This window comes from Dromaius novaehollandiae, unplaced genomic scaffold (assembly GCF_036370855.1).
Source record: "Dromaius novaehollandiae isolate bDroNov1 unplaced genomic scaffold, bDroNov1.hap1 HAP1_SCAFFOLD_256, whole genome shotgun sequence".
In the NCBI taxonomy this organism is placed as follows: domain Eukaryota; kingdom Metazoa; phylum Chordata; class Aves; order Casuariiformes; family Dromaiidae; genus Dromaius; species Dromaius novaehollandiae.
Genome location: NW_026991461.1, coordinates 1 through 13,281, shown reverse-complemented (window position 1 = coordinate 13,281; position 13,281 = coordinate 1). Strand labels below are relative to the sequence as shown.

General features: G+C 44.1%; 1 protein-coding gene across 1 annotated transcript; it reads left to right on the top strand.

Moving 5' to 3' along the window:
- Positions 1-6,004: 6,004 nt before the first annotated feature.
- On the top strand, positions 6,005-6,958 carry LOC135326660 (olfactory receptor 6C3-like). Its single transcript, XM_064504470.1, has one exon. It carries the CDS (start codon positions 6,005-6,007, stop codon positions 6,956-6,958), a length of 954 nt encoding a protein of 317 aa, XP_064360540.1.
- The last annotated feature ends 6,323 nt before the right edge of the window (positions 6,959-13,281 follow it).

Here is a 13,281-nt window from a genome sequence, read left to right as displayed (position 1 = left end):
AATTCAGGTGCTTAACAGAGAAGCCTACTGCCATATGAGATGTTCTAGGGTATCCAAGAAGTTTTTTGCAGTTATGAAGGAGGATTTAGGAAACATGCATGCCCTTCTGGAGTGTCACCCAGAAGCCAGGCACATTATTGGGCAGGGAATCCCAGATGGAATTAAACACAAATATTGACATTCAAGAAGTACTCTCTGGGTGTGTAGAATCTGGGTGTCTAAAGCTAAGCAATTTGTCTAAAGTCCTTTCATAATCAGTGGAGATGCAGGATTCAATCCTACATTGCACATGTGGGCTTCCAGTGCATCTGGAGATGTTGCTTGGTGTCCTGTCTCACATCCAGCCACCACTCTAGATACACAGCAGATCTTCTATTGGTCCTCTGTCATAGCTACTGTGCTTATCAAGGTTTTTCAAAGCCCCTAGGACATCACAAGTATTACTTGATGCCTATATGTTGGACAACTGAATCAGCTTCCTAGTCAATGCAGTCTATGGAGTCTGAAGAGCAACTAATTTACTCCTAAAGTAAACAGATTACCTTGGATAACTTACAAGATGAATCCCACCCTAGATGACTTGCTCAGATGGAGACATTCAAAGTGTAGATAGCTAATTCTGCACAGATAAATCCTACTTCAGATGCTTCACTGGAAGATACAGACAACCCATATTGATTAATAATAGTTATCCACTGATCACTGTTCTATTTTTTGCTTGTATGAGTGATAAAAGCCACACAAGGAATGGGGCCAAAAAGTAGTCTGCCCATCTGAGTAATTCTGTGATGTCTCAAAGTCACCTTTCCAAATTATTTAGGAAACAGTGAGGACAAATCAAAGCTTGAGGTTAATTTTGCCTAATTTCAGGTGAGACTACAGTCTGGGCATCTTCATTTAAACTCCTAATCTATATTTCCTTTACAATCATAGGAGAAAAACAGGCAACCACAGGGTGTGGATCATCTCACTGTACTGTAAATAACTAAAACAGGTTAGGGCCCATTTCCAAAGGGGCATTTCAAAGTCTAACTGTTGAAGAAAAAATCTTCTTGAGAGCCTTGAAATCTTGGAACTTATTTGCCTTTGGCTAGACATGCTCAAAATTGCTTCCAGTGAGGGAGTTTCCCAAAATGTCAAGTATCTATAGAGCTGAGACACTGCACTCCAGACAGCTTCTGTTTCATGGTGATACATTACAGCATGGATTCTGACTTTGCGTTTTTGGGCTGACATGCCTTGCCTGCCTTGAGCTGCCTACAATGCAGACCCTTCCACTTGAGCAAGTAGGTCTGACCTGCTTTGTAGTTAACATACAAAAGAAACATGCATGTCTGTAGGCATTCCTCTAGTCTTTTTTGATGGTTATTTTAGGACAAGCTGAAGGAGAGGTGAGATGAGCTGAAGTGGGCTCCCTATGTGTTGACTGTACCGAGAAGTACTCCATGGAGTAGCAAAGGAGACCAGGATGAACAATGGAGACACTCTTCATTTTGTAAACTACATGAACCCACCAGTGTGGATGAAGGAAGTTTTGGCTGATGCAACTTACTGTTATCAAAGTCATGAGAGAGGAAAGGCTGAAAAAACACTCTGTGACCATTTATTCATGACCCTTTAAAGGGAAAGAAAGACAATCGGCAAATGGCCCTCATAACCCAGGTTCCTTCTGAAGAACCACAGATGAGTTAAAAGAAACCCATTCTGGCCAAGCAGTTCAGGAAACATTTCTTGATACCACTTTATTATCAAGGAGGTCAGACTTCTAATGAATATGTATAATAATAATAAAAAAGGTAGCTTACTGGAACTTCATCACCTTCAAAATGCCTTAGTTTTCTAATTCTCTTAATTTACTTTGTGATCAATTGTTTATACTACTTATTAGTAGGAACTAATGAACAAATTGCAAAAAAAAAAAGTTATTGTTCATTTGTTGGATTTTATTGAGGGAAATATATTTCCAACTTTGCCTGTGTTGGTGGAAAGTCAGTGTGAGAGAAAGGGAAAGATGAGGAATATTTTTTTTTCCATTAATTAGATTCTAAAGATTGTCTGAATACTTTGCCACTGCCTTCTGTGTCCTGGTATGTCAAAGCCTTTAAAAAATGTAATAGAAATTCACAGATCACAAAAACACAGCAACTTTGGTATTGGGTTACACATGGGGCCTGTATAACCTAGGCAAGTTTCTTTTGGTTGTGCTTCATTAAGTCATGATCTAGAGAAGGTAAGTTTTCACTGTCAAGTCCTTTAGGTCCTTTTTTACCCCGTAGCCATGTAATATGATTTTGAGGTTTTGTTTTGAGTTTGCACAGCCTCAGGACCGCAGCTTCTCAGGCCTGCTCTGCCAGAACTTTTCTTGACCTGCCTGCAGCTTTTTAAAAAGTTTTAGCTTAGTTTACCTACAACAGCAATAACAACCTGTTGTTCTGTGTGGATTGAGATATTTACAGCTCCCGCATAATGATGCAGTAGAGAGAAATTTAGGCCTGGTACAACAGCAGAAGCCTTCAGAAGTGGAGAAGACACAGGATGCAGTCTACAGGAGTACAGGCATGGGACGGTAAGAAATGGGGCTTTGGAGACCCCCACAGCTATACACCACCCACCAGTGGTCAGTGTAAGCAATGTAGACCTAGAGCAGGACAAAACTAGTTTTAAGGGTAATAAAGAGAACAAAGAAATAGTATCTAACATAAGTTGAAGGTACCATATATAGTAATTTTGGAGATAACATGGAGATGCAGAGCAATGGAGAAAGAGCAAGGTGTAAAAAATGTGTTAGCAAACATATGAAAATAACCCCAAGTGGATACTAGCGTGAGGAAGAAGAAACCATTAACTTGAACATCATATTCCTCCTGGTGAAGGACTCCAGCTGATGACTACTCGCCCAAACAACCCACCAACAACACCAGAGTGAAACTAGCAACTTCAGGACCCAGGGTAGCTGGGGAAGAGTGAGCATAACACCAGGAAAAGGAGTGGAAACTGAAAAATATGTGTATAAGAGTTTAAACTATTATTATTATTATTATTATATTTCTCTTTCTGTAATAGTTAGATCGAGACTGGTAATGATTCTTGGATTAGACTGCTAAGATATTCTGAGTGGCAAAACACACACAAACAGAAGCATGACTGTATCTTAGAGTCAGATGGTCACTTCAGGGGTCCTAGGGAGGGCTAGGCCATGTGCTCTGTAGTGTGGGCCCAGCCAGTCTGCTCTATAAGGGGGCTGGCCTTAGTATCAGCCCCTGTTGGTCTGCACCACTTAGAGGATAGAGACTGCTCTCTGCAATGTGCAGCAGTGTTGGTTTTAGTAGTGTGAAAGTACCCACTTCATAAATGGAATACACTTTCCCCACAAAGTCCCAAAGTTTTTTTTTTTTCTTTGATGGAATGAACTGGTTCACTCCGAAACAAAACCTGGGACTGAACCATTATGCATTTAGTGGGGACCATGGAGGCCCCAGATTCAGGGAGAAGCCAAGGGGCTAAATGTTTTGAGGGAGTAGATGTGACATCACCTAAGCAAGTCTTTTGGTATCTCTCTCATGGTAGCAGAAGAAACTGTCGTAATTCGGAAGTGACCCACCCATCAGTTCTGGACATCGACCCAAGGATGGAATACTTTTCCTTTGGAAGGGGCCTGTGTCCATTAATTATAGAGGGAAGCTCTGGGTGGGAGCCAGGTGCCCAAGCATAGACATCTGATTCTGTTCTAGACACCTCAGGGCATTGGAGACATCCCTAAAGGCTGTGAGAAATGACACAGAAGCTATGAGAATCCTGTGCCCTCTATACCAAGGTACCCTCTGTCCCCAGTAAAGAGACTATTTCTTCTGTGGCTTCATCCCTTTGATGAGAGCAGCCTCCATGGCCACCAGCTGCCTTCAAACATGAGCTTTGTTCCCTCCTCCACTGTGTTGCTGAGCTTCTTCACAACGATCACTGTGTTCTATGCCTGCACTAGGTGCACTATCCCGAGAATACCCTCTGCTGAAAGCCATAAGAAGCCTTCTTCACCCGCGTGTCTCCCACTGCCATAGTCACTATTGCATATGCTAGCTCCATTTTTGGCTATGTGGGGCCTGAATACAGCAAATCCTTTGCTCCAACCAAAGCCTGAAAAAAGGGTTCAACAGAGGGTTGCCCCCATGGTGAGCAGAGAAGCTGCTTTGCTGTAAGCTCTCAGCAGCTTTCCAGGTTCCTCTAAGAATGTACATTCAGCAGAAGAATAATTTTAGGTGACATCCAGCAGACTAAGAAGACACAACTCTTTGAGTGTTGGAACTTACCCAGAAAATGGGAAGCTGGGACAGTCACACGATTCACTGAGGTTACAGTGATATTGCTGTAGGTGACTGGGCTTGAGCTTTTGCTCAAACAATTACAGCCAGTGGTTTATTTTCAGCAGATCTTTCAGACGAACCCAGTGCGGAGATTCCCCAATGCCAGACTAGAGGCAGAGAGCAAGACAGGGCATTTGGGATCTAGGACTAACCTGAGCCCCAAGTTAAAATGCCAATGCAATCATGGAGTATTGGCCACTACAGGGCTTCCCATTGTACTCCCTGTATAAGAGCCGTTCTGCTATGCTCTGAGATAGGGTCTGGGAGGACAACACAGTTTGTGGAGAACCTCTGTTTCACTGCTTAAAACTCATCATCCTCCCCCCTTGCGTTTTTGAGGCATCCTGTTTGTGGAGTCATCTGCTCCTTTCCTTCATATGTCTAAAACCAAATGCAAAGGTGGAGGGAAAAACATCAGTATTGCCTGTGTTTTCCTTGGGCTTCCTTCTGTTATTCGTGTTCTTTAGTTTGAAAAAGAAATTAGCTATGAGATAAATTAAAAGATTTGAGATTGAAATAGGGAGTTTCATCTACTTCATTGGAGGTGTCTGTGAGCAGCTGGAGTCTGTACTTGTTTTCCCTTGGCTCACTATATAGTCAATGGAGACAAAAAGAGAGCTCTAGAGGCTGGGTCCTCCCAGGCGATAATCGGCATGTGAAAGAAGTGTTACCAGTCTCTTCCAGACACTCTTCTCTCTCTGCCCTGACAATATGGGAGCATGCTAACTTGCTCAAACTGCAGCGCCCAACTTTTAGACACCTAAAATATAACCCTTCTTAGTGTTTTCTTTCTTCCAGAAATAATAATCAAATAATCAAAAGGACAGCCTTGAGGTTTTTCGGATGAGATGATTCCCCCCTCCCCTAAAGGGAAAGCAAGGCATTTAAGTCAGGATATTTAATAGCAATGGAAAGTGGCAACTGTTTGGCAATAACTCTGTTTTGGTGCACAGTGGTGTCAGATGAGACTATGTGACACACCTGCTTCCAATGACTGAAGGGAACACTAATGAATTTCACTATTTAGAGTATTAAAGAAGGCAAGCTATACTTGTTCCCTGTTTCCTCCCCTTTTCTGGAGAAACAGCGAGGAAGAAGATGTGGAAGAAAGCAGGGGATTACAGAAGAGATACTCAATATTTGCTTGTTTTGAAATCAACAGCCTCCCAGATGTTCTGAATCACAAAAGGCAAGTACTGGAAAGTAGAAGGAATAACTTTCAAAATGCATATATAAAGGGATGGTCTGGCATCTGCAGATAACAGTAAGCATTTTTGCTGCGACATTGGTTTGGCTTTTGAAACACAGATGTGATGGATGTTTGCAGTAAGTCAAAGTGAACTAGGAATTTCCCAGGCATGGCATGAAATAGTTCACAATCTCTTTAAAATATTGTGCTCTTGGGAAAGAATCCTTTGTGAGAGTTTGGAAAAGGTAGAAAGAAGACAGTAAAATCTCTGAGGACTGTAAATGTGAAACAGAGAAATCAGGGTGTGATGAATGGTTGAGAGGAATATTCTGTCTGTGTTACATAGGAAGCAAGCAAGGGAGCAAAAAAGGAAGGATATACCCTCCTGTGCAGACTGTGAAATTCCCACACTTGTTTCTTCATGCTCCGCTCTCAGCAGGATGTACTGAAATTGGGCATGGGCCCAGGAAATGAAACTGTAGTTGCTGAGTTCATCCTAGAGGGTTTCTCAGGGCTTGATCAAAGACTACAGCTGTTTCTCTCCCTGCTCCTTCTGCTCATATACCTGACAACAGTGATGGGGAACACAACGATCATTTTCCTCGTGTGTGTGGATCACCACTTGCAAACCCCCATGTACTTTTTCATAAGCAATCTGGCATTCCTGGAAATCTGGTTTACATCCTCCACAACTATCAAATTGTTGGTGATTCTGAGCTCTGGTAGGAGAACAATCACATTAAGCAGCTGCTTTGCCCAGTCCTATTTCTATTTTGCCCTGGGTTTTACAGAGTTTGCTCTCCTTGTTGTCATGTCCTTTGACCGCTACGTTGCCATCTGCCAACCTTTGCATTATGCTGCCATCATGAAGTGGCAGCTCTGCACTCACCTGGTTGTTGTTGCGTGGGTCACAGGCTTCACACTCTTGAGTTACCGCCTGGTCCTGCTCTCAAAGCTGACTTTCTGTGGCCCAAACAAGATCCACCATTTTTTTTGTGACAACTCTCCCTTGTTCAGACTGTCCTGCTCTGACACCAGCCTGCTTTGGAAAGTAGACTCTGTTTTCATATCATTTGTAGTGCTGGGTTCCTTATGTTTAATCCTGGTGTCCTACATGTGTGTCTTCCATTGTATTCTGCACATGCCATCAGCATCTGGGAGGAAGAAAGCTTTTGCTACATGTTCTTCCCGTCTCATCGCCTTAGCCATCATTTATGGAAGCTGCATTGTTCTCTATGCACGACCCTCAGAAGATGTTTCCTTGGAGACCAACAGAACTGTAGCTTTGCTGAACACTGTCCTGTACCCATTCTTAAACCCCTTCATCTACAGTCTCAGAAACAAGACTGTGAAACTGGCCCTGAAGGAAGCCGTTGGTCGTGCAAAGGTTCGACTTTTCCCCCAGTCATGATGTTTCTCAGGATAGCAATTTTAATTATGTATCATATAAAATATCACACACATATGTATGCAGCTACTAAATACAGGTGCCTCAGGAGATTTATTTTCTCACTGGATTGTAGTAGTGAAAGGAAGAAAAGTGAATTGTGTCTTGGTTACAGGGGGTTAGTATAAACAACATCTAAAAAATATTAATGAAATGCTGGAAACGCACTTCTTAAGACTGGGGCATAGACTACCAGTGGGTGCTGACACAAGGAAGCTTTCATAAGTCATCTCAGGAAGCTGAGTTGAAAACTCTGGGGACAATGTCCCAGGACTGTTGAGGAAAGCTCAAAACACCTTCTCTCCCTGAATAACAGAAGATGCTAAGCACAAAAATTAAGCTCCAGGATGGATCCTTCCGCAGTGCAGGGAAGGATATGGTGGCCCTGGTCTTCCCATCTGGGCCCACAGCTCCACCGGCAACATAGGGCTCGGGTATGCAGGCAGACAACTAGGCTCTGGCTTGAGGTTGAGCTGACTGACTTAACTGTTTACTACATACGTGCTTGAGTACATACGTAGTAAAACTGGGACCAATGAGGAAAAAAAATACTTAGAGATGGACTGTATATTGCAAAGGGGATAAAGCTGGAAAAAGGGAGGGATCAGTTGGATCTTGGAAAAAAAAGCTTCAGAAAATGGAGGGAGAGGGAATAAAAAGGTCCGGTTTTGTGTAAGCAAGCTGTTGGCAAGTACACTTGCTGATGGCAAGTACACTTACCTGGCTAAGCTGTGTGCCTGGTCACTGCGGTCTGCCTTATCATCAAATTAAATCCTGTTCCTAGCTATTTTCTGGGTGAGTGTGCTCTCTGTTCTGCATTAGTGCACGTGTGGAAGGCTTGCAGCCCTCCAGGCAGCTGGCTGTCAGAGACACCCGTGCAAGGCTGCATGTGAGGTCTCCTGCAAGCTTTGAGTCTCATTAGCTGGTGAGCAAAAACAGGACCAGGCCATTTGTATGGTTCATGTTTGTGAGTGCTGCTCGTGTCTCTGTGGTGCCTGTAAAGGTACTGTGCCCCTGGCTGAATTGATATTTTTGGTGGCCCATCATATCCGTACAGAGTGTGTGTATGCCTATTGGAAGCACATGTGCAGCCTCACTGCTGGCAGGACCAGGGAGCAGAGAACCGCAGCAGTCTCCCATCCAGCAGACCAGGAAGGCGGGATCCCCTGGATCCAAAAGTCCACCAGATTCAGCATCCTTTAACAGTGCAGGCCTTGGAGGTGCTGCAGCTACTTGATCTTGATGTCAAGGTCCTGCTTCTCGGTTACATTGTGATCCCCAAAGGGGACAGAGATGACCATAGGCTTAGGCTGTGGGGTTGCAGCATGAAGGACCATCTTTGGCACACATCATTTTATTTCCCCACTATCAACTTAAGCTATATAAACACAGAGATTTTTATGAGTGTTTGGGTAAGTGATCCCCTAGAGTCAAAGGGAGATTTTTTTTTATTGATCAGACTTATCATCTGCCAACCTTTATTGTAAAAGTGGCTGGGTTTGGACAGGCAGTGCCATATGAACTACCCTCCATTTTAAAACCGGCTACAGAAAGTAGCACTATTTAGTCAATCTAAATAGCAGGTGCAATGATCACTGTTTGGCTGGTGGTCCATGAGCAGGACAGTCATGGTGAGCAAAACTTCATTGTCTGAGGATCTGCTGCACATTACTATACCCATTTTCATCATATCAATGGGTAAAAAAAAAAAAAAAAACAACAAAAAAACTGGGGGATTTTTAAGCCAAATACCTATCGCAAATATCTCAAGACCTGTTTTCTGCTTTTACACAATGGATATTACTCTCATATTAAGAATGGCAGGAAGGTATTTGGGTTGAGAAATTCTTTTGAGCTTTGTCAGACGTTGCACAAACATCTCCATAGCTACATTATTGCCATTTCTGCCTGCTGCAAAACTATGCAGATAACATAGGCACAAGAATAAGGTGTCCTAACTGCAAGCTTATATGTAGATCTGGGCCAGCACAAGGCCATGACTGTCAGACTTCAAATGGTTTGCCTATGATTTTGTGAGAGAGGTGCACAGTCTACATGGAAAAGCATCTCAAATGTAAAAGCTGGGAACGCAGTTTGTATCATGAAAAGATCTTGAATGTCAGCCAGCATTGGTGTTTCATGCCTGTGGTCAAACCCCCAGAAATAGGGAAGGGCTATATTTTTTATGATATGTAACAAATACAGGAAACTGGAACAAATGTCCAAAATCACATTTCTTTCCTGGAGTTAGCACTGGAAGTAGCGTGGAATGAAGAAGGGGTAGAAAGGAAACCTCAGTGAGAATGGGACTTTAAAAGTGTCATGAGTCTCATGCACTTTCTTTGGCTGTTTATGAACACACAGTTTCAGGGCTAACCCCCCCAGCAGATAATGCCAAAGGCTGTGATGGCCCCTTTGTTGTTAGTCTGCTTCTGAAATAAATAAATAAATAAGGACCTAACACTAATCGCCCAGGGTGTCATAGGCATGGAAATCCCCAGCCTGAGTATAAGCCTCATAGACTCCTTAAACTTTTCACTCATGAAACCAAGAAGTCTTCCCTAAGCATTGGAATTTGAGAGTTGCAAAGGTTATTTTCTCCACTTTTTTAAACACTGCTGGAAATCAAAGTTATGTAGGCCCCCCCCTCCATAACCTACACATCATGGAGGAGACAGCAGGTTGCCTAAGGAGAAAAAAGCAATTGCTGGCATGACAGCAAGTGAATGAGAGGAAGATCTCTGACGTGCAAAAAAACTGCGCTACTATAGCCAACAAGATGTGAAAATCTTGAGGGAAGCTTGTTGGTGGGCAAATAGGGACTGTTATGGAAATTAGGCTTGTTGGCCACCATAACAGGGCTCGACCCTAGGTTCCCGCAAGTAAAGTTCAGAGCCAATCAGAATCAAAGCAAATTAAATAATTAATTTTTAATCACAGACGTGCCATAATTACAGCTTGAGCTGGGTGCCTCCAAAGAGGGACCCTAACAAAAACAAATCCTGGGCAATTATAGTTTTTTCAACTTACATTTCCCACCCCTCACACGGTAGTTAGACCAATAGTAATTTTTTGATCTGGGGTCTCCTGCTCCTCATTGGGTCTCATCGTTGTTCCTAGGTAAGCTGTTTTTCTCCTTATCTTTGTTTCTTGCGGTCTCTGATGACGGTTGTACTTCTGTTTTTGTTGGGTCTTGCAGTTGTCTCCCAAGGCCTTATTTTTCAACTGTTTTGACGTCTTCCCTTTCAGAGTGGGTGACACAGGAACGCAGACTGCGTGTGGCTTCCTTATCTTCCCAGCCTGAACGAGCTCTGAGGCACTATTTTTTACTAAACTAGGTAAAGGTTCATTACTTTTCCCAAGTGCGGCCTAAGGCTTCAGCAAATTTAGCTACTCATGCTAAGCAAGTTTTATAGAAGTTGTGCTAAGCAGCTATCTCTAGACAGTTTCAATTCACTATTCTTTAACAGGGACTAGAATGTAGCTACAAGTTTGGCCGCACGTGTTCCAGTGAAGAAGAAAGAGAGGTCACTGCTATCTGGTTGTGAAGGCTTGGAGTCTGGAGGGCTTGGCAAAGTCTCAGAGCACTTCCTCTGCCATGTTGTCCAGTTCTGAGGCAATAATTCTCCACGTACACAGGTCTGTAGCCAGTCTCCAGCAAGCTCCTTCAAAGCACGACTCTGCTTATGGTCTTAGAGAGAGCCACACACCTACTTTTTATACATTGCTGCACTGATGGCTGTGACCGAAATCATGCCAAAGCTTTGACCAGCCCAAGTGCATAGCTTTCTGAGTAACAGCATTGCTGCCTGCACTCAAACACTCCTCGTCATGGGGAGCTGGTGCACATGCTCGATGGAGCGCTCTCAGCACAGCGCTCACAGCCTTCATACAGATAAAGATAAATTCTGCAGAGAAAGATGTATTGGAGGGTGTGTGGGGGGAAATGGAGATAGAAGTCCAGCACTTATGTCTTCTGCAAAGCCACGGGGGATTTGTAGCTCATCGCAGTGCTGGTTATTTGGGTCTCCTGTAAAAGTCTTTCGCAGTTGTCTCCGTCTGCAGGGGGGTATATGTGACTGAAGATAATGTTTCTCCCAGTGGCCACTCATCCTGGTCATAGATATATTCTCTCCTGACCACAGCACTCAAACTCTCTGCTGATGATTGCCCTTTTGGTATCTGTATATGCCAAGGTTTCAAAGCTGTACTCTTGCAGGATGCGAGATAAGCTGCAGTGAATAATGCTGGTGGTCAACACAGTCTCCTCAGGAGGGACTAGCTTGTTCTGTTAGAGGCTGTAGGTCTGGATTTTGGGGTGCTGAGAACTCACTTCACATTGAAACAGCTCAATGTGCAGTCATTTCAGAAGGCCTTGCTTCAGTGACCCAGGCACAGAAATCTTGAGATGCTGGGAACAGCATGCTTATTATTCCATTGCCTTTTTCTTTTAAAACTGTGTTAGGAAAAGCAATGCTCAGGGGCTGTGAAGGCCTCGGCACTGTTTTGCAGGTTGGCCAAGGCTTGTCATGTTCCTTGTATGTTAGTGTTTGCAAGTGCAAGGCCATGAGAACAACAGAAAAAACATGAGAAGAAAAAAATGCTGCCATGGAGTCTCTGGAAAACACTGCCTCAGTGGCTTCGGTGAAAGGCTACAGAGTTACAAATAGCAGGCCCCTAGCATTACCATGATTGACCACTGCGCTGCAAAGAAAGCTGAATTTATCTTAACACAACGGGGACTGGAGGGTGCCCCTGGTTTTAGAGAAATGGCTATATCAGTTGAGTAGATCAACTGGCTGTATGTGATCGCAAGGCAGGAAAGGGAGGGTCGGATACCAGTGCAGAGAGACACTCAAAGTTCATGAGGGGTTAAACAGAGGAGCTTTAATGCAGGACTTACACTCCAAACTGTGCAGGGAGCCCTGGGAACCACACAGAGGGGTCACTGATTGGAGACTGCTGGATGCACAGGTCAGACGCCCAAGCAGGACTCACTTTGTGTATCCTAAGGTCCCATTTTAGCTACTAGAATTATTTCCTTACATTGACCGTGCTAGGCTTGAGTAGCTACTGGCTGCTGTTGATAAAACAAAGAATGCATGTCCGGCCTTGATGGGTTTCAGTCAGTGTGTAGAGAGCATGCTCTGAGGCTGCTATCACGTGCCCTGCCAGTCCCCTGACCGCTCACCAGATCTTCCACAGGTGTTTTTGCTACACTCCTCCCCATGACTGACAGAGACATAGTACTGGTGCCACCAGTGTGCAGGCACGGTTCTGACATGCCTTTCAGGCATTGGCTTAACTAACAGTTGAGGTGTATAAGCAACTAAATTATTGTAAATATATAGTAAATTATAATATATATGCATGTAAAACCAATTCACCCAGAAGACCAGGAGTATATTGTGTTTTTCCCATAATCCTAAATTTGACAGCCATGATGACAGTCACTGCCAGGGGTTGTCCCACGCTGATTCTTTGGATTTTACATCATGTCATACTTGAAGTAGGCTCATTATCTTGTGGACGTCAGGTTCGATGCGCTTGCTGCAGTTTCTTCAGTGTCCCAACTACTGTCAGTGTACAGGACTGGGATGGAGAGCAGCAATGTTGCGGCTCTGCTCGGCATATTCATTAGGTCACAGTTCTCCAGGTGAGAGTCTTCTAGATGGAACATAGACTGGGACACTTTCCCCTTTGATTAGTAACAGGTGGGTATCTCTTGCCCATCAGCAACGATTTCCCCTTCCAACTGTCCAGGTTTAGTCACATCATGCACCCACACAGCATGCCCTGTAGACTCAACACTGCCTGGCTGCTGGGTGGGCTGCAGGGAATCTACTTCCTGCATAGTGGGGACCCCTATGCACTCACATATCAGTTGGGCTGTTTGGTCTCCCTCCCTGTGTACATCACAGGGGTTGGGATCTGGTGTAATGGATCACAACTTTCACCTCCTCAGGACAGTTCAAGTCAGTGACTCCTGCAACGATGTCTACTGCCTGGAGAGCTAAACCATTACAGGGCACCAAGCAACCAGAATACCCTTGAGGTATGGTGACGGCCAACCCCGTACTCACAAGATGATGGTTGTCTGGTTCTCGGGTTATTTCTTTGTGTGGCAATCACAGATCCAACCCTGCACTCCTGGGCATGGTTCACATGGGCAAGCAGGTTTGGGGGTGCAGCCATTGCACTCTGTAAGTGTACACGACCACTCGATGAATTCCCCTTTGAAATGAGCATGTAGGGTAGAGCCATGCAGTGGGCAGTCACTAAGGCAG